We start from the raw sequence: 23,659 nt of genomic DNA on the forward strand, positions 1-23,659 counted from the left end.
AGATGAGTGGGCCAAAACTCCTCGACAGCGCTGTAAAAGATTCATTTCCAGTTATTGCAAATGCTTGCTGAGAGTGGCTCAACCTGTTATTAGGTTTAAGGGGCATGTCTCGTGATTTGTCAGATAATTTATTTTAACATTTCTTCAAGAAGCCACCAACAGCACAAACACAGAGATGTTCAGTTCAGTGACTGGCCAACAGAGAAATTGTAATTTAGTTGCACTTTTGCGGTGGCTTAATTTTTCAGCTCTCTGGGTTTCTGCTCGACCCCAACAACTTGCATGAAATGTGATAAATTATGCAATTTAAGTTTGCAGAACCAGACTAACCACGTCTTCTCAATTATACCTCCAAACATGTGAAACAGAGCATTTGAACACAGTGTGTTCATCCTGGGGACTCAGCACTCACAATGGTCTCTGTTCACTCCGTTCAAGTCTCCTCGGAATGCAATCAAATCCCTCTTCTCCTTAAATCACTTCTGAACTGAAGGGTACACTTAACTTTACATCATCCTGGCCCTGCCTTTCATCACCGGAGCTCGTCCACCATTGGTTAAAAAAGCAACCCCATCACAGCTACTCCCCCCTTTTCCACACTCACTGCCTCTTTTATACTGATTGAAAAGAAAAAGGAGCCTGTTGGGTGTAATCTGCTGTGACGCGACTAATCCCAACACTACAAATCATAGGTCCCATCGACACTTCTCAGCACAGACCCTGTGACTCCCCGCCAGCTACTTCACGTCTGCCTCAGGTAGGAATCGGCCTTCTTTGCTCAGATGATGCTTCCAGTTGTATTCAGTTCCTTAACTCCTGTTGTTACCAGGCAGTGGATTTGGCTCAGCTTTACAGACTTCATCTTATGTAGTAGGATGAAATTATGGATGTTTTGCTGCCTTGTTTCTCTTTTATCTCGAGGTATCTAAAAGCAGATCATTCCAGCTCAAATCTTGTGCAGTGGGTGCATCATGGGGCTGACAGTGGTTAGGTTTGAGGCGTTTCCACTGAGACCGAGAGTCATAAAAATGCAAGCACTCGTGATACCACAGCTTTGAGCTGTGTAGCATGGTATTATAAAGACATATGGATGTTGCTGGTCTTTATGAATATATTTTATAAATGCTTAATAGACTATTAGAATGCACTTTCATTTTCTTTCAAGTAAATAACTGACCGCAACTAGGTTAGCTATTCAACTTTTGTTCAAATCTCCTTCATCAAGTGGTTGCATGCTGTATTATACTGTATGTATGCCTATATGTATGCACCATTGTACCAATTAAAGATTTTTTTGCTCTATATCTAACATTTTGCCCATCGACACCCACTGTGAGCCTGATGATTATGAAACTAAAAGGCTGTCAAGCTTAACTCTCCTGATAAGTCACCCAGGATTGGCAAAAGCTAAATATAGCCAAAAAGGTACCATGTGAGAGCAGAGAGGATGGGATAAAAGGGATTTAGAAGGACTACAGTGTGTCAGTTTTTAAGATTTAAGTGGGATTGATAAGAATCACAAGTTACCTCTTCTTTTCTTCCAGACAGGACAAGGACATTTTTAAAGAGAAGACATGGCTGTAGTCGTGAGTATCTCCACTTTTACACTCTTAAACAGACAAACAGGACAGCATTCATAAGGACAAACATCTATTCTCCATCTCAGATGGATTCAGCTGCAGCTCAAAACTTCCCAAAGGCCCATTGTTGCAGACACCAGCGATAGCCACAGTTTCTTTAGCTGCTAATCTCTGATCCCTGCTTCAGGTCGAATAGTGGTCCTCACCATGTATTTACAAGCTTTGCAGGACTCATGTGAGGGAGATTAACCAAAACACTGAAGTCTATTGATTGCGGACCTGCAACACTGGTGGACAGGCATCCTGTCTCACGTGGATTAGACGTGTTTTAAAGCTCACACAGCAAAACCCAGTCTTGTGAGAGAGTTAAATTGACATGACGAGGTACTCGGCTTTTATCCAAAGTGCTGCGCAACTTAAAAGTTTTCCTGCAGACACGTGAAACATAAACATCTTTGTGCTCACAGGGAAACGGTTTTCCATCAGCCATTATAACAAACTGCAACATCTTTAGTTAGTCTCCCCCATCACAGCAATTTTGACAGGTGACACTGCTGCCATTAAAAATGAATGTGCTTCATTCACCTGTGCCACTAAGCCAGTGAACATCCATAATGTCAAGATCCTGGAAATGGCACACCTAAGTGGAATGCATCCATTTTTAATGATGGTAATCATACCTGTGCCTTCTTACTATGATAAAATGTTTGCTCTGAACAGGGCCTACTGGGGTTTGTGTTCAAAAGCACAACTTTGTCTGTTGGTTTAAAGCATTTAATCTTTACTAAAGTGGATATAGCATGCTCAGTTTCATATTCATTTCTTGACCACAACTAGAGTAGCTTTGAATTGAGATCAGTTCCACTTATCCTTATTTTGCAGTGGGGTGGGGTGGTGGTGTTGGGGGTGTAGAGTGGTGGAGCCTATCGCAGCAATCATAGGGTGAGAGGCAGGGTACACCCTGGACACATCGCCAGTCTGTCACAGGGCTAACACCGAGAAACAGCCACCCATTCACACTCAGACCCATGGCCAATTTAGAATCATCAATTACCCTAAAGTCCCACCATATGTCTTTGGACTGTGGGAGGAGGCCTGAGACAACCCACCCAAACACAGGGAGAGCATGCAAACTCTACACAGAAAGACTTCGGCAAGATGGTGGAGTCAAACTCAGGACCTTACTGCTGTGAGGCAACAGCATTAACCACTGCGCCACCCGCTGCCCTTCAGTTCAGTTCAATTAGTTCCAAATCACAACAACATTTACCTCAACATTGTAAGGCAAGGACCCTACAATAATACAGAGAAAACAACCAGGCCACCCTTATGAGCAAGCACTTGGCAAAAGTGTGAAGGAAAAACTCCCTTTAACAGGAAGAAACCTCCAGCAGAACCATGCTCAGTGAGGGTGGTGGGTGAGGGCAGGAAAACAGGACAAAAGACACACTGTGGAAGAGAGCCAGAGATTAATAATAGCTAATGATTAGTCAAGTCAAGGCCACTGGAGAAAGCCCTGTCACCTTTAGATTTGAACTGGGAGTGTGGAACTAATAAAAGCATCTGACTGGAGGAGCGCAGAGTTCGAGTGGATAGGTGCAGGCTAAGAAGTAAGATTAAATGCAAAGTTGTGTATAAACATGAACACATAGTGAGTTTAAAGAAGTGAATAAAAAAGAAACACTTTGTGCATCATGTGCACCTATTGTTGCATAACTAAGAAACTAAGAGAGGATTCAGGGTCACTTGATCCAGTCCCAACTATATGCTTTATCAAAAAGGAACATTTTAAGCCTAATCTTAAAAGAAGACAACGTGTCTGTCTCCCGAATCCAGACGGGAAGTTGGACTTTGGGAGGTCATTTGATTGTAAATTTACTAGTCCATTTGTTTCCCTGATTAAGTGTCTTTAAATGTTTCTGAGGAATTTGAGATTACAGGACCAATAGATTTTCTCACTATAAATAAACATTTATACACAACCATGACAAGCTGTAATAATATCTTCTGTCCTCAGAGTGGAACTTACCGTATGGTGTCAGAGGAGGAGCAGGCGCTCAGGGCCAAGCTAGAGCGTCTGACTGTCAAGGACCACGGACCAGTTTTTGGACCCTGCACCAACGTGCCAGACCACACAATGCAGAAGGTGATCAAAGAAACCTTTGGAATAAGATCAAGATTCATCAGAGTCACATCAGGACAAAAAACTCTTTAACAAGCAAAGGAATTGTAATGCAATGCCAGAACAACCCCAGTAAAACCTCCAGGTTTCCTTTTGTTAAAAGGGAGTTTTTCCTTCCCACTGTTGCCTAATGCTAGCTCATAGGGAGTCATCTGATTGTTGGCATTATCCCTCTATTATTGTAGCGTCTTTACCCCATTTTACGCTAGATAAATGACTCTAAATTGAAGTTTGTTTTCATAAATAAAATTAAAGTTTGAGAATATACAACTTTCAATGGTTTACTTATTAACAATGTCCAGTTTTTTGAAGGTACATCTTTGTGTTGGTGTTCCAAATTGGGAAAAAACATTAAGGCTTCATTAGGATGTGCAATACCCTTTCACAACAATAGGTGGCACCAGAAATGTAAAACTTGGGATAGTAGCCCTCCAATTGTTTGTCTTAAGTTACAAATTGGAAGCAGTGACTTTAACCTCCTAGGACCTGGCATCCACATATGTGGACATCACATTTTGGGTTATTTAGACCAAAATACTAAATTTTGCTCTACAAGGGCCTGATATCCACTTACAAGGACATTATACTGCCTCTGTCTTATCAAAATTGAAAACGAATATCCTCATATGTGGCTCTCATCTTTCTTGGAAAAGAAATCAAGTAAAAACTAATAATAATCTGGTGATTCTTTGTTTTTACGTTCATCGGGTTCCAATCAGCCCAAATATCAAAGATTAAAAATGCATGCCATGGAAGAGTTCGGGTCTTAAAGCTGGCATGTCATTCTTAATTGTGGTTAGACCACTACCCTATCCTATCTAAATTATCACCTTGTATCTGGTAGAACACAATGGTTTGATCAGTACGACCAACTTTAAGGGCACAAGTGAAATGAAACATGGACCATATTTGTGAAAATAAACCCTTATACAACCAGGACCACTCAAATATAATCTGTGAACTAACTGCCTGGACTGGCTCCTCTCTGCAGGCCAAGGATGAGCTGAATGAGACCGATGAGAAGCGGGTGTCAGCAGTGAAGGAGTTGCGAGCAATTATTAAGGAGAAGGCAGAAGGTGGTGATGATCTGGCCAAGGGGGTGCAGGACACCTTCGGGGAGAAACCAGACAACATGCTGACCCGCTTCATTCGTGCCAGGAAGTACGACGTGCCCAGGGCTTTCGACCTTATGAAGGGTAAAATGTTCAAAATGAGCGGCTGAAAGTGGCAGATCTAAATACATGCACATCATTTCTTCCTCTGTGCATCTAAGCGTCATTATGGTATCAATTCTGAAAAGTCATGTAGCCTCACAAACATATGATTTTATCATAAGGATCCAGGTTAAAAAAAGAAATTTAAAAAAAAAAAATCTACCACCTGTAGTTAAAAAAAGCATTTTTCAAAGATGAAATGTAATCTAATAGGCTTCCTGTGCTTCTACTCAGGTTATGTGCGTTTTAGGAAGGATTACCCCGAGCTGTTCGAGAACCTGACCCCTGAGGCCGTGCGCAGCACCATCGAGGCCGGCTACCCCGGCATCCTGCATAGCAGAGACAAATACGGCCGTGTGGTCCTGCTTTTCAACATCGAGAACTGGGACTACGAGGAGATCACCTTTGACGAGGTATGGTGACTCATTTCTTTTATTACACAGGAAGCTTATGTATTTTTGTCCCATCTCTGACAGGAGCTTACTAGAAGATACTATAAATATAAAACATGTTTGTCTGTGTGCATTCAGATCCTGCGCGCCTACTGTGTGATACTTGAGAAGCTTCTAGAGAACGAGGAAACTCAAATCAATGGATTCTGTATCATTGAAAACTTCAAGGGCTTCACCATGCAGCAGGCATCAGGAATCAAACCCACTGAGCTCAAAAAGATGGTGGACATGTTACAGGTGGGGGGGAAAAAATCCATTATTTTGGTTGAATTACTTTAGAGGAGAAGTAAGTAAGTAAGTAAACTTTATTTATTAAGCGCTTTTCAGACAGACAATCACAAAGCGCCGTACACAAATATTAAAATAAACAATAAAATCAATAGACATTATATACAATGTAAAAGATCAAATGTAAATAATGTAAAAAATATAAAATATGTAGATCAACAAAAGGCTTGTTTGAACAGAAGAGTTTTTAACTGTTTTTTAAAAGAATCCACAGAGTCAAGCAAACATAAATGTAGTGGTAAACTGTTCCACAGCCTTGGTGCAACAGACTGAAAGGCTCTGTCCCCTTTTGTCTTCAGTCATGTACGGGGAACAACTAAGAGACTCTGAGTCTGTGAGCGGAGATGACAAGCAGCAGTGTATTTTATAAGAAGCTTGGATAAGTAATCTGGAGCCTGGCCATTTAGTGCTCTGTATGTTAAAACAAGAATTTTAAAGCGAATTCTAAACTCTATTGGGAGCCAATGTAAAGAATATAAGATGGGAGTGATGTGAACACGCTTGGTAGAGCGAGTTAGTAGTCTGGCTGCTGCGTTTTTTATTGTCTGGAGGCGAGAGAGAGATGATTTATCCAAGCTAGTAAACAGGGAATTACAGTAATCTAAGCGTGATGACACAAATGCATGAATGAGTTTTTCCAGTTCAGCAGAGGAAACCATATGTCGCAGTTTAGATATGTTTCTTAAATGATAGAAACAGGAACGAGACAAGGATTTTACATGAGAGTCGAGGCCCAGAGAAGAGTCAAATATTAATATTTGACTTGACAGATGGACAGAAAGAGGCAAGAACCTGACTGATTTTAGAATGTAGCTCAGGAGGAGCTATGATCATGGTCTCGGTCTTGTTAGTATTTAGAACAAGGTAGTTGCTTGAAAGACAATCAGAAACCTGGGTTAAGCACTGGACTAGGGTGGACAGCCTATCCAGCTGATGAGGCTTAAAGGGCATATGGAGCTGAATGTCATCAGCATAAAAATGATAAGACAGGTCGCTAAAAGATTGAATGATACCAGCTAAAGGAAGCATATAAAAAGAAAATAGTAATGGACCTAAAACTGAACCCTGTGGGACACCACAGGTCAGGGCAGCAATGTCAGAGGTGAACCTGTCAGTCCTAACAGAAAAGGTCCTGTCTGATAAGTAGGAAGAAAACCAGTCTAGGGCAGAGCCAGATATACCAGCCAAAACCTTGAGCCTGTTAAGTAGGATTTTGTGGTCGATAGTGTCAAAGGCTGCACTAAGATCAAGCAAAATGATCACAGAACAGTTCCCTGCGTCAGATGCCATTAATAGATCATTATAGACTCTTAAGAGAGCGGTCTCTGTAGAGTACTACTTTTGAAAGCCAGACTGAAAAAGGGTCAAGAATGTGTCATTTACATAATAGAGACCTGAACTGATTTTCAACAATTTTTTCAAGTAATTTACTTACAAATGGCAATTTTGAAATAGGTCGGTAATTACTAGCAGAGTTACCTCAGCATGTTTAAAATAAGATGGAACACAGCCTTGCCTCAGTGAACTGTTGATGATCAATGGACCAATGCTGGTGATAGACCCGGACAGGACAGAGTGAGGTAATATATCTACAGAGCATGATGAGGATTTCATTTTACCTAAAACTATAATTAAGTCATTTAGTGTGATTGGAGAAAAGGAGGTAAATGATCCAAGACAGCAAGGGGTATCTTCATAAGGGGAGGCACTTGAGGAAATTTTGGATTTCAAGTCCATCACCTTATTTACAAAGTAATTAAGCAAAGTATTACAATCTTCATCAGAAAGCAACAGAGCATGCTGGGTTGGAGGAGGAACAATACTGTTGATGGTATCAAATAGAATTCTTGAATTATTTTTATGACGATTTATAAGATTATTGAAGTAAGAGGATCTGGCCTCTTTGACTGATTCATTATATAGGTAAAGTAGGTCTTTAAAGTGCTCACGATGGACAGTCAGACCGGTGGACTCCCACAGACGCTCTGCTTTTCGTCTGTGGAAGCAGAGCGTCCACAGCTCAAAAACCATTGTATAATAGAGTAGTCAAACAAAGTTTCAACACTTTGACTTGGCATTCATTTATGATGGATTTTTAGATTCCTTGCCCTTCATCTTGCTCTTTGTGTTCCACCAGGACTCATTCCCTGCCCGTTTCAAAGCTGTGCACTTCATCCACCAGCCCTGGTACTTCACTACCACCTATAATGTGGTCAAACCTCTCATGAAGAGCAAGCTGCTGGAGAGAGTGAGTCAAATGAATCATATTCAATGACAACATAGATTGGTTTTAGTCCTTGTAGAGAGCATTAATGGCAGACATTAAGGGGGTTTGCAATGCAAACTGTGACCACTGTTGCCCCTTAAGTCTCTGATATGTAAACCTATCATCAGCCAAGCTCAAGATATCCTTTATATTTTGGTTTGAGTGCAGGAGAGCTGTAATATGCAACGTGACAGCATCTGACTTGACATGAACCTGCTTGGCAAAAAGTAGCAAAAACAGTTTTGCATTTTTTCTAATAAAACAAGACTTTCATACATACTCGACAGTCAAGTACCACTGTATTAATTCAATAATGTGTTGGTCTGGATCCTTCAGTTTGCTTCTGAAAGGATTTTGATGTGTGTTTCACTCTGATTAACAGAGCTGAATCTAATAACCATAATGCCACTCTAAAAATTGGTTTTATGGTGCGCTTAAGCAATACGTTTGAGTCTGTCAGGATATTCGATACAAGGATATTAAATTAATTTATGTCTTTGACATTTGGCTGCTGAAGGATAGCACACACTTTTAAGCATCTCTAACAGCTGTGGATGTTCGTTTTAGGTGTTCGTGCACGGAGACGAGTTGGAAAATTACTACAAGGAGTTTGATGCCGAAATTCTCCCTGCCGAGTTTGACGGAAAAGGTCCCAAGTACGACGGCAAGGCCACAGCAGCCAAGCTGTTTGACTAGACATCCTCAGTCCTTTTGCCAATGAGGTCGAGAGCCTTTACGTATTATAAACCCTATAGACTGTGAAGAATCAACGCCCAATCTAGCTGTGTGGTTGTAGGAACTAAAGTTATGAATGAAAGTCGTGACTGTGTTAGAAGGTAAAATGATACTGTACTGCACAGGTCCTGGTAAAGCACATTCAAGACAAAAACTAGACAAGCCATCCCAGTGACACCGTATAGTTTGAATTTTCTAGTTGATGACCATCAAAAGTGCCATACATGCTCCAAATAACTACAGAGTGCATGCACTTCATGTATTTGCTTGTCTTTCTTTGAAAGTCACTTCTAACTCATTACAGTGAACATTTTAGTGTTTGTATTTATTTACTTTTTGCCAATTCTGTATTTTGTTTTTAGCAGAATAAACAGTCCAGTCCAAATTATCTCGCTCAGGCCAGGACTTTTTTTCGTTGGTGCAATTAAGATAAATTTTAGTCCAATTAGCATCAATCTTGTCACAGGGTTCCCCTTTTTATCACTAGAACCATAACCAATAAATAAATAAATAAATAAATGCAGATAAGTAAATGTACACAGTGGTGGATTAGCTGTGACAATCACTTTTAGTTCATTCCAAACCCAAGTACATGGACTGAATGACTGGCTGCCTTGGAGCGATCTTAAAAGAAGAAGAAGAAGAAGAAGAAGAAGAAGCAGAAGAAGTAGCATGGTTTGGTACTGGTGTGAAGTGTACAGAAGCTTATGATTAGCAGACCAAAAAAAAAAAATCAAAGTCATATATGTGATTATCTTATCACATACAGTGTTTTTCCATTACGCAAAAACACTGCCAATCCTGACCGGCTCTGAACACCACATGTTATGTCTCCGTTTTGTCAAACTGTGCTTTCTCTGGACTTAAATTCACCCACACAGATGGTTTATTACTGGCAGGCCCCAGCTTTCTCAGGACCCAACCTCTTACCCCTGATCATCTTCTTGCACAAGGCTGGTATTCCAACAAGTGCCTCTCTTTCCTGCTTTTCTTTCTTTTTTTTAAGACTTCTTCAGTAAGGTATAATAAAGTTTGACCCATTGTGCTACCCAGTGCACCAATAACAATGTCAATACATGTACAATAAACTGTTAATAAATGCAAAGGGTTGTGACTTTGTTGATGTAGAAATACACAAAAGGAAACAATATGTGAAAATCACTTGTAAACAGGCTGCGCACCATGAAAACACCCACATTTTCCTTCATTTTCTACATCATAATCATATGTTCAAGAATGCAGACAAGCCCCTGTTATGTGAAATGAGACTAAAAAGAAAAATCTTGTCAAGTAACTTGAAAAAACTCATTCATCCGGGAACAAGTTAATGAAGAGTAAGTTTTTACATTTTGCACAATACCCCATCAGAAAATGATTGTGAGAAAAGACAATTGAAACGTCTTAATTTATAATATCACACCAATAAAAATGTGTTCATTTACTTTTAATTGTCAATGACTCTACATAGTGCATTGAAGACAATAAAGTGCGAGCAAACAGTGAAAAAGTCAGGACATGTTTGTGGTGCTGTTGCATGACATTTGACTTCTGCAGAGCAGATACAAGTTGCATAATTTGGAGGCTACATAGACTGGGTGGAGTCCACTGAGAATGTAACTCACAGGAAACTGACCAACCTCAAAAGTCCTTAACATGATAATAAGAGCTCAGAATATTAAAAACAAGCAAACCAAAACAGCAAAAACATTGCATTTGTGCCCTCACCAGCTTAGCTGGTGTTTGAAACCTTTGAAATCACATAATTCTGGTGGAAATTTACAGTACCGTGACAGTACAGGAGTGTTTTTTTTTCTTTCTCACAATTCAGAAAATAAAAAATATAAAAATCCACCCCCCTGTCCTTTTTTGTCAGTGACACTAATCATCTTCAATAGAGCGATACTCTTAACTGTCTTTACCTTTTATATTGCAAACACCACCATCCAGTAGGCAGCAATGAACAGCTATGAACAACAACAACATCCTCCCCCAAAAGGTAATCGATGCTAAAGTTTAATATTAAGTCACTACAGTGTTTAAACTGAAGCCATGCCTGGTATATGGAACATAATCGTGACCAAGAAGAGACACATTCAAAATGTTATCACCTTCGAAACATACCGTAAACAGCCGTTTATACCACCACACCTGTCACTTCTAGTTAAATTATTTCTACGCTGGGAGTTATTAGTTATTTATAAGTTTTGGGTAACCAGAGTTCTACACCAGGAGGCTTTACAGTAAATTGATTGATTCATGGAATGGTTGGATCTACAAGTACATGTTTCAACAAACCAGAAATGTTCAGTTGGGTCTGTTTTTGTCTACCCTAAATGCAGACTGAGAGTCCACTGGAGAAAATTGAGCATGAAAACCTACCAAAAAATATCTGTAAAACATTACCTGATTTGAGAGATTAAATCACATTCTTATCAGATGTTTTTCTTTAATAAACAGCAACATCCTCTTAGTGAAAATGTACTATTTCAATTAAAGGACTTCAGAACAGGACAGAACCAAAACATCATTAAAATATTATTTGAAAACTTGAAAAAAAAAGTCCACCTTTTCTTCTTTCTTATGGCAGAATTCAAATTACACACCCTGCTTTAGAGAATAAAGAAAGAAGTACCTGCCAAAAACCAGCAGAGGGCAAACTATTGTTAACCTGAGAGATAAAAAGAACAAAAGCAGAAAGAACACTTCTGCTTGGGATCACATTACACTCACCTGTGCGATCACCTCTGTAGGTTTTTATTTCTAATCTGGTTTAACCACTTCCACTCAGGCTGCCTTGTCTAATCATCAACAAGTTCCAGAATCATGTAGCTGTAAGGCCAAAAGTGCTGAAGCTGAGCAGGTACAGCAAGCTGTCTTTGTGCGTTTGTCTCTGGACTTGTATGTAAGTGCAACTCGCAGAGTGGTATTGCGTGCTTCCATACAAAAAGTTCATGTCCTACTCGCTGCTACTCTGACAGACCGACTGCTTCTTCTCCCAGCGGCAGACGGCGTTGGTGTACTCCACTATGACCTTGTCCATCCAGGTGAGGGGCTGAGGGAACAGAACAGCTCCCTCGAAAAAGCCCATGTGGCCCCCATGTTGAGTCAGGGCAAATACCACATTGGGCATTTTCTCTAAAAGGGGAAGACAGTTAGGAAGAGAGAAGTATAAAGTTTCAGTTCACCAAAAATCTGTTCCCGTCAAAGACCAATTTTTAAGAAGCTAAATGACGCCAAAGCTGTGACGAGTCCAAATATCCAACCATGAAGATGATCATGTTTTTCAAAAGAAACTGACTGCACAGATTATAACTTGAATCTTGATACAGAACCAGTAGAAAAGTAGACAAAAATTTAAAGAATTAGAATTCATGACTACTTGAAGCGTAAAAACTTTACATGAATACGAAGACTTTTACAAAACAAGAATCTCCCATGTGAGGCAAGACAAGGCAGCAGGTTGAGGCCAGACACACACACAGGTCCCTGTATATAACCCAACAGCTCAGGTGGATCACATGGCCCTGAAAAATTCAACAAGACTGTCTGGGGAGGGTGTGTTGAGCAGATAGCTGCATCAAGACTTTATCAACAACTAAGACTGTGTTGCGAGTGCCCTGTTAACCCGCTTCATGCTGCTCTGAGTTAGCACCACTGTGAGGACAGCATTTTCACCAGACTCTACATCACCTCTGTGTTGCATGCCATGAAATAATATCTTTAATATTTGTTATTAAAGGTTTGTATGGAAGCATATTTTAAACTTGGTGTCAAGGAAAGTCTTTAAGCTGTTTTACGTAAAACAACTTAAAAAAGACTTTCCTTGACTTTCTCAGTTCCTTTCAACAACATGTTTTCTATGTTGAAGACTCAAATGTTCCATGTAAATCCACAGGTTGTAATGTTCATATTCACTACAATGCTTATTTCCTCTTCTCTGTTACAATTTAACTACTGACTGATAACTAGCTAACATCAAGTTAGACACGCCAACAGCCTGCCTCCAGTACAACACAACACAATCACAACTCCCCTCCCAAAAAACAAACAAACCTGGCTTCTTCAAGCATTGTGCAGGAAGAAATCTGAATAGCCAGCTAGCCACATATGCTAGGTAGCTAAGAAAACATTACATAGTTAACAACAGTGATAAAAAATTAGCTTGAGGAACTCCACAAAATTAAAACAAAGGTTGCTCTGTGAATGCCCTACCCAGTTTTACTTCAACATGCCCACTGGCCAAGACTTCACCACGTTCACTAAATAAAACCATACATGGCAAATATCAAACATAGACACAGTTACAGGTGTTATTAGGAGGAATCCTTGTTAGCTTGTCAGAATAGAATAGAATCAAGTGACTATTAAATTCTTCTATTCTAATAAACTGCTAGCTATCTATAATTAAAACATACCACGAGCTATCTTTCTTGTTTGCCTGCTAACGTGGGCAAATTATCATGGCAGCCAGCTTTAAGCTAGCCTGTTACAAAGACAACCTTTAACTACCACTGACTCACACTGCAGAAGGAGTTTAGACAAAAACCACAAACCTGCAAGAGTGCGTGCAACAGCCAGTAGTGATGGATGAACCAGTGGGTCATCCAAGGAGTTTAGCAGGAGGAGTGGGACAGTGATCTGTAAAAAAAAAAAAAAAAAGAGTAGTCCAGTTTATTTATTAATTTTTTAGAATACCTACTTATACATTATTAGTACAGACAGTACAAAAGATAGAAGTAACCGTCACTGGCACTTCTGTGCTAATGTCACACAAGCTACGCCCACATTTTATATTGTCTACCATTACACTTTTATAACAGAATAATATAACAGTGATAAGAGAAGTAGTATTCAACCACACCTGGACTTAATTATGTATGATTGCTATCCAAGTATGCTAGATCAGGTGAACAATAAATATAGCAGCAACAGTATTTAACAGTAGTCCAAACATGAAGTCATTGCAGAACTAGTAATAGAGGGATAGATGTGTTGAGCTCTGTTACATACACGGATAGGTACTTGTCACTCACTTTGTGGATGTAGTGCACACAGCTCTCCTTCTCATAGTACTCTCTCAGTGAGTCATAACCGTGGAATTTTCTGAAGTGAAAAATGATGCGATAACATACTTAAAGAGATGGCCCACAGAATTTAGAGCAACCCATCATATTCAAAGCCCAGAATATTTCACCTCATAATGCTGTCATCAATCTGCATCAAAGATGTGGCTGCATACAGTCTGTTCAGCTCTCCATCGCCAATGTTGCTGCACTGCATGGCCAGCAAACTGTCCCTGTTTAATAATATGACATTTAGACAAAACCAACGCAGGAGACTGTGTCTTTGTTTGGCTGAGAAGTGCTTTTCATCTGATTCTCCACAAATGACTCACAGATCTACATTTTAGATAACAGATTTAGGAATTTCTGGCAAATTTTTCAGAATTACGCTAACATTTAAGAATTTCTACTCTATCAGACAGAGATAATCGAGAAAATTTTGTGTCTGCAGAAAGCCACTCCAACAATTAGCAGAGAAAAGATTCATGCTTGTGTCTGAGCTACAGAAAAGCAAAAAGCTGCAGTACTTTATGACTAAATGACATTCTGATCAAATTTAAGAGTATTACGTATCTGTAACCATTAATCAATAACTGTTGTGTTGCTCCACCTGTGCGACAGAATGATCTTCTTCATATTCTCCGCCAACATAAAGTTGTAGAGCCTCCGGCACTGGTCCCACTGAAGGAAAGTTTCCTGAGCCCTAAACACACACAAGCAAATGCACATGAATACAAACATACTGTGGAACCACATTACAAACTAAAGTCACTACAGCAGTAGTCTGATCCATCATATCACTATTATATTTTAACTATTGTAAATATCAACACTGCAAATTATTTAACCCCAACACTATTATGGTGCTGCTTAACACAAAACTTTAAATTAAGTTATATAACCTAATATTGCACTCAGTACCTCCAAGCAATCCAAAACAAATGTAATGGGTCCGCTTAATACGATCATATACAAGCGCAGTAATGACGCTTATGCCTCAGTTCAATAAGAAAGATCTGTAATCACTCATCTGCCTGCTTTCATGGATGTTTGGCTGTTAGTCTATTTCTTTCATCACTTCCACGCTTTCAAATCCACTGCTGACACCATTACTCTAATCCAATCATCTTCTTTCCTCTGATGCCTCTTGACTCTGATTGGTGGAACCCACCTCCCCCTGGTCACTCAGACCTCCATCCAATCCTCCATCTTCAATCCCATCAGGGCCTAGACTCGTAATGCCTATCAGCGCTGACAGCCTGCTATGACGGCTCATTGGTCTAATCGCCAAAAAAGCTTAAGTGAATTCAATGCTGCCAAATGATCACCACTCACTGAATGTTGTTTACCACAGAAATAATCCCTCTGAATAATGTATACTTTATTACTTTATTCATCCCCGTGGGGAAATTCCTCTCTGCATTTAACCCATTCACTCAGTGAAGCAGGGTGAATGGCAACATGACAACGTGTAATACTTTCTTGAAGCAAATCTCACAAGAACCATTAAGAAACAACTTTAGGAACTTATTTGGGAACTTGATTTAAAGAACAGCTAAATTAACTGTCATTTCTTTGGTCCCTGCATGTAGAAGATCACTAGTCAAAGCTGATAAAAACTGCTTAAGAAATTTACTGACATTCCCCTTAAAGAGGCATTATTAACATTTTTACCCCCTTGGAAATTAACTCTATCACCATCTTTGTACTTTGTACTTCTATCACCATCTTTGCCGCTGCAGAATTCCCTAAGATTCAATTTAGGTTTCACTGAGTGCTGTCTTCTTCTCTAACAAAGTCTCTGACTGGAACCGTACCAAGGATGCTTTTTTCACAAGCTTTTTTCTTTTTCTTTTCAAAGCTCTGATAGTCCTGATAAAACAGAGTCTTCTCAGTCTCCTTTCTTTCCTGTGTTTCAGAGTAAATAAACCCCGTTTCAGTATTTATCAGAGTTCAACATGATCACCTCAGTTTCACTCGTGACGGCAGAGCAACGCTGACAACAACATGACCCATTAGTCTTAATTGTGTTAATCCTTCAGTCAGTTTACCAACCTGAGGGCACTGTAACCCTGGCAGACGCTGACACAGCATAGCACTCTGTCCTGGTTTGACTGGTTTTCCCCCAGGAACTTACAGACGATGTTTCCTCCCAGACTGAACCCCACGACCACCAACAGAGTCTGGGGAAAAGTGCGTTTTATGTAGTCCACCATAGCTCCAAACTCCCAGGTACAACCTGAAAGTAAAAGAGTTGCTTTTACAAATGTATAGCAGTAATATATACTCGATATGACAGATTAATATATATTTATAACATTATGCTTCTTGGGAATCTGGTTTTATTTGTCAAAAGATTGATTTTGGCAGGATTGCACATTATAAGGTTCTTTTTTTTTAATCCAAGTAATGTTAAAAAATATCATAAAAACAGACAATGTGCCAATAACTTTTTACCGTATGTAAACATGCGTGGTGAGGTGAGCTCAACATTAGGCAGGGCTCCCAGGTGGTTGAGGACGGCACAGCGGTAACCCTGCCGCTGGGAATAATCCACAAAGGTCCGGATGTAGTTCTTCTCACTGTGGTTACCAATCCCAGGACAGATTACCATGGTAATGTCATCTGGCACCCACACAAAGACACAAAAGAGTCTGGATGTGCAACTACATTTAAATTGGAGTCATGAGCTTGTGTAAAAGTCGATGTCATGTGCACTGTAGTGTGTGTGCGGATTTAACCCCACTGAACTACATTGCTGGCATCGTTCCTCGAGGGAGTTCATTAAAGTTGTCGCTGCTCGCTCAAAGTGTAGCAGGAGCTGCTTGTTACATGAGACTGATGTTCTCTCGGTCCAAACAAGCACATAAAACTCAGGAGGAATGAAATGAAAAGAAAAGCACCTCAACTAAACAACAATCAGGAAGCTCTTTAAGTACCAACACATCAGCCGTTGTGTAATTAAATACCCCGAAAACCAGCTGATTTGGTGGTTTAACAGGAACAAAGTAGTTTTTGCCTCTGACCTCCAGTGGTGTGGGCTCCAATAGCTTCAAAGAGGTCAAAGGTAGCCGTAGCACCATCCTGCATTGGGAGGAACATGCGAACCCCACAGGGCGTTGGAGTTTTGACACGTCCCATCTTCCCGTAGAGCACCGTCTGGATGTGACCGCTCTTCCCCCACAGCAAGGGAGGAATGTATCTGAAAAGAAGGACAAGGCCCATATTATGTAACTGGAAGATGCTTCAGAAGATCATCAGTCTGACAAGCCAGGCACACTTTGAGAGTGCTCTTTTTTTTTTTTTAGGTGTTCAAATTACATGACTCCAGCGTGCTTAAATATGAAGAGTGCCAAAAATATGTAGCCAAATAACATTTAGCAGAAATTAAGTTCACATCAGGTATGCGGTTGGCCAACATACCGCTCCTTCCTGTCCAAAAACAAACAGCTGAGAATTTTCCTTATCTTTATCTACTTCATAGTGTGTACTAAAAAACAGCACACCCACTGTGCAAACAGAATCTTTACAGAAAAACAAAAACAACCTAAAAAAACTGAAAGTAAACTTGGAGGTTTGGAGAAAATCGCCAAACCTCACTAGGATGGATTGTGGATCAGGGCTACATTAGCTTAGCCCATCCACGGACACTCCTTCTAATGAATGACATGTTTCTTTGAATAGTTGTGCAACATTATTGGAAGGGGTGTGAGGTATGTTTTGTCATCTTTGGTGAGTGAGTCAGAACTGTTACCCAACCGCTAGCTAGATTTTTATCATGGCCAGTGCACACTCTAGGTCATAGGTGTCAAACTCTGGTCCGCGGGCCAAATTTGGCCCGCAGCCTAATTACATTTGGCCCACAAAGCCATACCAAATTACTATTAGAGCTGGCCTACTGGTATTATACAGCTAATATATATATATTGTTTAGTATTAAGCTTTGCTTGCTCCATATTCAGTTTTCCAGCAAAACTTATTTGAGTCCATAAGAAAAGATTCATTCTCATATCTGGAGGAAGATTTTTTTTCCAATAAATATTAATGTTAGCCCGCGACTTTGTTCCAGTTTTGAATTTTGGCCCACTGTGTATTTGAGTTTGACACCCCTGCTCTAGGTGAAACACTTACATAACAGGACAGGATGTTTAACGCACCACTGTTTTTGTTTAAATAAATGTTTTGCTAAGTTCTTTCAGGGTTGAAGGCAGCCCTGAAAGTAATGTAGAGCCCAGGTTTTTACAACGCAGAAGAAGCTGTGGACTATCTCTGATATAATCTGGATACTATGGATCAACCACTTAGCAGCACTTGATGGCTGCTAGTGGGGCATTTATTTTAAGGCCAATATCTAAATAAATGAGGATATCCATCCATCCACTGTTGCCTGTCTCTCTATCAATAGATAGATATTGACTCAAATGTATTGAAAATGCTTAGAAAGGTTGGTAAATTTCCTCCAAAAAAATATTTCTAAAGTTTTCTTTCTCCCCGGGAAGCTTTTTTCCTACCATGTATGTGGAAAATTACAGTTTCACTAATGGATCAGCTCAGCCTAAATTGTAATTCCTGGCTCATTCCACCAGAGAACAAATGGCATGTATATTCACATTATGGTCAGAGTAAGAGAAATGAAAGTACATTCGTGAATGGATGTTATGTCTCCAAACAGCTGAAATCCCCCTAAACTTCTATAATGCAACAACACTGCATGGTTTTCTTATGTTTCCTAGTTCAGCCACTGCCTGCCTCTGTGGGTGCTGGGCTGAGAGAATGGATCTCTCCCTTACAACGTATCTGAAAAGACTGCTGCTCCTCTAGGCTCTGTTTACAGTGTTTAGGAAATCTAGTCCTTCTTGGGAGACTCTGGCCAATAACGGCCTTTTTCCAACCCCCCCTACAATGAGTCACATAAAGGCGAATAAAGACCTCAGAAGTCCACACAAGTAGTGGTTCAGTCAGTTCAACATAGGACTCGAGGAACTGTGAGAGTGGGATTCACATCTATGTAAGCCAAAATCTGTAACTGACCAACTTTAATGCAAACCACGTCTTAGAACAGAGTTGGAACAGTTTCAGGATGACTGTTTTCTGATTCTTTTGCTTTTGTTGTTAAATTTCTAGATTTTTGTATGTTGTGTATATCATACACTGTGCTCACACTATAAATACACTGATCAGGCATAACATTATGACCACTGACAGGTGAAGTGAATAACACTGATTATCATGGCACCGGTTAGTGAGCAGCATATTTTCGGGAGTAAGTGAACATTTTGTCCTCAAAGTTGATGCGCTAGAAGCAGGAAAAATGTGCCAAGGTAAGGATTTGGGCAAGTTTGATTATTGTGATGGCTAGACGACTGGGTAAGAGCTTCTCCAAAACCACAGCTCTTGTGGGGTTTTCCTGGAATGCAGTGGTCAGTATCTATCAAAAGTGTTCCAAGAAAGTAACAGTGGTGAATAAGCGACAGAGTGACGCAGGTGGGGAGTGAAGGCTGGCCCGTGTGGTCAGACCCCTGTCCACTGCCAAAAGCACCAACTATGGGCACGTGAGCAGCAGAACTGGACCGTGGAGCAATGGAAGAAGGTGGTCTGGTCTGATGAATCCCATTTTCTTTCACATCACGTGGATGGCCAGCTGTGCGTGAGTTGCTTACCTGTACACCCTTTCGTGGAAACAGTATTCCCTGGCAGCTGTGGCCTCTTTCAGCAGGATAATGCCACAAAGCAAACAAATCGGATCCATGGGGGCCCCACCTCAAAACTTACGGGACTGAAAGGATCTGTTGCTGGTGCAGATACCACAGCACACTTTCAGAGTTCTGGTGGACTCCATGCCTCAATGGGTCAGGGCTATTTTGGCAGCAAAAGGGGGACCAACACAAAATTAAGCAGGTGGTCATAATGTTATGCCTGATGAATCTATGGTGCACCTGTATCTAAGGTAAGAATCGGGAGTTCATGATTAAGTCCACATTCCAGTCATCCCAGTGCCATCACAGATCTTTTAATATAATATTAAAATCTCTCACTCTTTGGTCAGCATTGGGCAGGTCTTGAGCAGGTAGTGACTGAGCAGGGTGTCCTGGTAAATGATCTCTGGTGGTGCAGTGGGACTCTTGAGGTTCAGACAGCGGACAATGATATAGAGGATGGTAGCCACCGCCGCCAGCTTCACACCATCAAACATGGCGGGCAGCTCTGGGCCAAAGGTGTGTACGTAACCGCCCTCCGTGGTGGTCATTTTATATGTGTGAGTTGATCCGCTGTGTGTGCATAAACATATAATTTACACAAGCAAAAAGCCAACAGCAAATGGATTATTTTTACACAGTACATTTACAAAAGTCAAATTTCATAAATGAAACTGAAATATTGAAAACATAAAATATGTTTGTAAATTTCTGCTAAAACGGCAGCTTCTCACATACAACAGCATAAAATGACATGGTGCTCTAACTTATAGGCAGCTGTGCGACATTTGGGATCTGATCTTTCAGTAGAGTCTAGTATGAAATATCAAAATAATAAATAAATAACTAAAAATCCACTGAAGACATGATAGAGTTATCCAGGAGTGACACCATCTATTAATGTTGACGGTTTTTACTCACCTTGCTGCCAGAAGAAAGTATTTCATTCAGAGCTGGGAAAACACGCAAGTAACATCTCATTGAATTAAATGGCCAAGGCAAACCAACAAAAGAGTACACAAACACGAGTAATTTGCAATATGTGGTTTGCGGTGCGGTTACGTGACGCATATGGATTACACAAAATGAGAAATAGGGAGGTTAGAAGAAACTGCCTGCTAGCTTAAAAGTGCCTCAGTTTGTTGCCTTTGTCACGTCACTCAGGTAAAACTTTTTCTGTCAGATGTCGACCAAACACAACAGGCACTTTACGTAAAGAACGCAATACGGGTTGAGCATAAAATTAAAATGTATGGTCTTACCATTACACTTTCTGAAGTTTCACTAGGTTTTTCCCGGACCCACCCGAAGTTTGACGCTCTAACACCGCCTGTTTACAGCGGAGAAACTGACTGACCAGAGGCTCGCTCGGGATGCCTTCATGCCACCTGAAAAAGCTCCGAATTTTTGCAATCCCAAATGCAACCAAATGATAAATTTACAATTGCGAATGAAAATATGTATATTCAATTTTTTAACGTTTTATTTTCACGTTTTTGTCCATCTTATTTTACGTTCTACTTGTTAGACCTGTCATGTATAGTCATAACATAATGCATGAAACTCTCCATTTCGGTGTCACAGTCTCCTCCTTCGCTTTGTGAAACTGAAATTTCCGATTATACCAGCAGGCAGTACAGCAAACATAGCCACTTACTTCCTACTTAACTGAAACCCTAGCTTACGTTGACAAATAATAAAAATAATAATAATACAAACAGAAAAACTAAATCCAACAAACGTTATTCCTCCAGTTCAAATGTCATTCATTTTCAAGCGATTTGTCTGATCTTTGCACTGAGTGTGTTAGCCACAAGAGGGCGCCATTGATTAACTGGAAACACTGGGTCAAAATCAATGACTGTATATTCTCATAGCGGCTTAACCATGCTTTAAATGTTGTTTCTATTAATATATAATATATCCATGTATAATAAGTGAATATTTGTTTATTTTAATGTGTTGATGACATGGCTTTAACTTTGACATCAAAAAGTATAGTTTTACAGATTGGTAACATACACACTCTCAATACTTTTTGCATACATTTCATCACATCTCCCAAATCTTTAACTCTTTCAAATAAATTCTAAGAAATGGGATTTTCAGCATACTTTATGCGACAATGATGCAACGATGTAAACTAAAATTAATAGAATTCTTTTGGCAATATATACATTCATCAATTATTGTCATGTGTATATCTTCCACAGTCCAACATACACCAGAAAGCCCCATTTGGCAAAAAATCATTGAGCCTTGTGAGCATACACAGCTGTACAAACTAAGAATGTCAAAATGAAACTCTGCTCATCTCCACTCCTATCAATTATTTTCATTTCTTTATATCTGGTGCTGTTTATGATGAATCCTCAGTCTCATTTCCAAATGGGAGACAGAAGTGAAAGACATCTTGGCCAATTTTTCTTGTTTCTGTGTGGGAGACAGAAGTGAAACATCACTGATACATACCAGCTATACATTCATGAATCCTGTGCCAAATTCGCCAAGTAGCATTTCCCTTTAAGGGTATCACATGTTCTCAAGATTTGAGTTTACAGGATTATGCTACTCTCTGCAATGCGGATTAAGATCAAACAGGGTCCTGTCACATTAAATTTTCATTTAACTGTCATCTTGTGATGATTAACCCAGCTCATACTAACTGAAGGTCAGTCATGTGAAGAAGCTTTGTCGCATGGAAGAGGAACATCTGAGAAATCTGTCATTGCTGAGACACACACCACAGTGACCACTGATGAATGTCAGTCAGCCTGATGTGTACATGATACAGTGGCATCTGTGTTTTCAGAGAAAGGTGGTAATTTTTTGCAATTCATATTAAAACTTGAAAAGGGGAAAGATTATTACACCCCCCCCCCACCCCATTTACTTACCTCTTAAAGAGAAATGTAATCTCCTTTATTATTATTTTTTCTCTCAGTTCACCCTCGAAAAATCAATTACAGGCACTGGAGTTCTAAAATAGATGGAGTGTTGCATAAACAAATGTAGTTGCATTAGTTGCCCAAAGAGCCACAAATAAGTTACATTTATCCACACAAGATAAATGTGAAAGATTGGGAGCTTGATAGAATCACCACTCCTAGACATCACTCTTAGTCTCACACCTATTAAAACCAATTATTTGTCTCACGACCACTCCCTCTGACAGCTCAAAAATCAACTCTGACCCACTGCTGGATCCCAGTTCCAGAAACACCCACAGATGGCTTGATACAATAAATCTCTGGCCTTAATCTGCATGTCAGAAGAGAATTTCATGCATGGCACATCATGGAAATTTTCCCAGAACTTTTTGTGAATAGACTTGCAATTCATCAACAGGGCTCCATCAAAGAGTGACATTACGGACTAAAGCTGTACTGATGGTGACGATGATGACGCAAATTAAATGCATGTAAATTCTGTTTTAGAAGAAAAATGGGACTCATTTAAATATTACAAATATTTATAAAATATTTCAGTGTGTTTCAAACATTTTTGGATACAAGAAACATTATTCAGAACATTAAGAATCAATGAACTCTCTCACATGCGATAGTAAATCTGACATTTTAGACCATATTCATATATCATATATAGATGATATATACATTACAATTAAAGCAAAAACTCATATGGATTTTTTTGAATGCTGTGGTCTAGGCCTTACATGATTATAGCTCCTTTTCCCATCTGTTATCCATCCTGTTGTAATCATATAAAGCTGTTATGTATGTATAATGAATTCACATACAGCAAATCTGACTTTAGCCATAAAACAACCAAATGATGCTAATGCATGCTGATTGAACTGTTAAAGTTAGTAAAATCTTACCACTAGAGTTCATCAGATTGTAGATTACAGTAAAATACATTCTGTTTTCTTACACCTCCCAGTTCACCTCACTCACCCCCAACCCATGGTTGCTCCTCCCTCAAACTGGTTTCTGGCAGAGGTTTTTTTTTCCTGTTAAATGGAAGGTTTTCCTTCCCAGTGTCACCAAGTGTTTAATCATAGGAAGTCACCTCGTTTTCTCTGTATTTTTGTAGGGTCTTTATCTTAAAATACACAGCACCTTTGTGTGACTTTTTGGCACTGTATAAATTGAATTGGATTGAATTGAATTGAATCATCGTAGCTACAATTTAGCTTAGCTGTCAATATGTGTGCATGTTT

General features: G+C 39.8%; 2 protein-coding genes across 3 annotated transcripts; one reads left to right on the plus strand and one right to left on the minus strand.

The window, feature by feature from the left end:
* The first annotated feature begins 629 nt into the window (after positions 1-629).
* rlbp1b (retinaldehyde binding protein 1b) lies at positions 630-9,822 on the plus strand. 2 transcript variants are annotated; one of them, XM_005931645.3, is made up of 8 exons: positions 630-757; positions 1,545-1,586; positions 3,598-3,726; positions 4,754-4,958; positions 5,211-5,389; positions 5,507-5,665; positions 7,854-7,964; positions 8,550-9,822. In XM_005931645.3, exons 2-8 carry the CDS (start codon positions 1,575-1,577, stop codon positions 8,676-8,678), a joined length of 924 nt encoding a protein of 307 aa, XP_005931707.1. In that variant the 5' UTR covers positions 630-757; positions 1,545-1,574; the 3' UTR covers positions 8,679-9,822. The 2 variants fall into 2 exon arrangements, with proteins under 2 accessions (XP_005931707.1, XP_042080564.1); XM_042224630.1 differs by lacking the exon at positions 630-757 and having other exon boundaries at positions 1,529-1,586.
* LOC102294479 (abhydrolase domain containing 2, acylglycerol lipase) lies at positions 5,713-20,856 on the minus strand. The gene is made up of 11 exons (XM_005931646.2): positions 20,739-20,856; positions 20,398-20,429; positions 19,816-20,049; positions 16,807-16,982; positions 16,238-16,405; positions 15,836-16,019; positions 14,391-14,483; positions 13,912-14,013; positions 13,751-13,820; positions 13,271-13,355; positions 5,713-11,852 (listed from the first exon to the last, which is right to left on the minus strand). The coding sequence occupies exons 2-11, from the start codon at positions 20,421-20,423 to the stop codon at positions 11,674-11,676; spliced, it is 1,317 nt and encodes a 438-aa protein (XP_005931708.1). The 5' UTR covers positions 20,424-20,429; positions 20,739-20,856; the 3' UTR covers positions 5,713-11,673.
* Positions 20,857-23,659: the final 2,803 nt, after the last annotated feature.

The sequence above is a fragment of the Haplochromis burtoni genome, unplaced genomic scaffold, assembly GCF_018398535.1.
Source record: "Haplochromis burtoni strain Fernald_Lab_line unplaced genomic scaffold, NCSU_Asbu1 Contig_145, whole genome shotgun sequence".
In the NCBI taxonomy this organism is placed as follows: Eukaryota; Metazoa; Chordata; class Actinopteri; order Cichliformes; family Cichlidae; genus Haplochromis; species Haplochromis burtoni.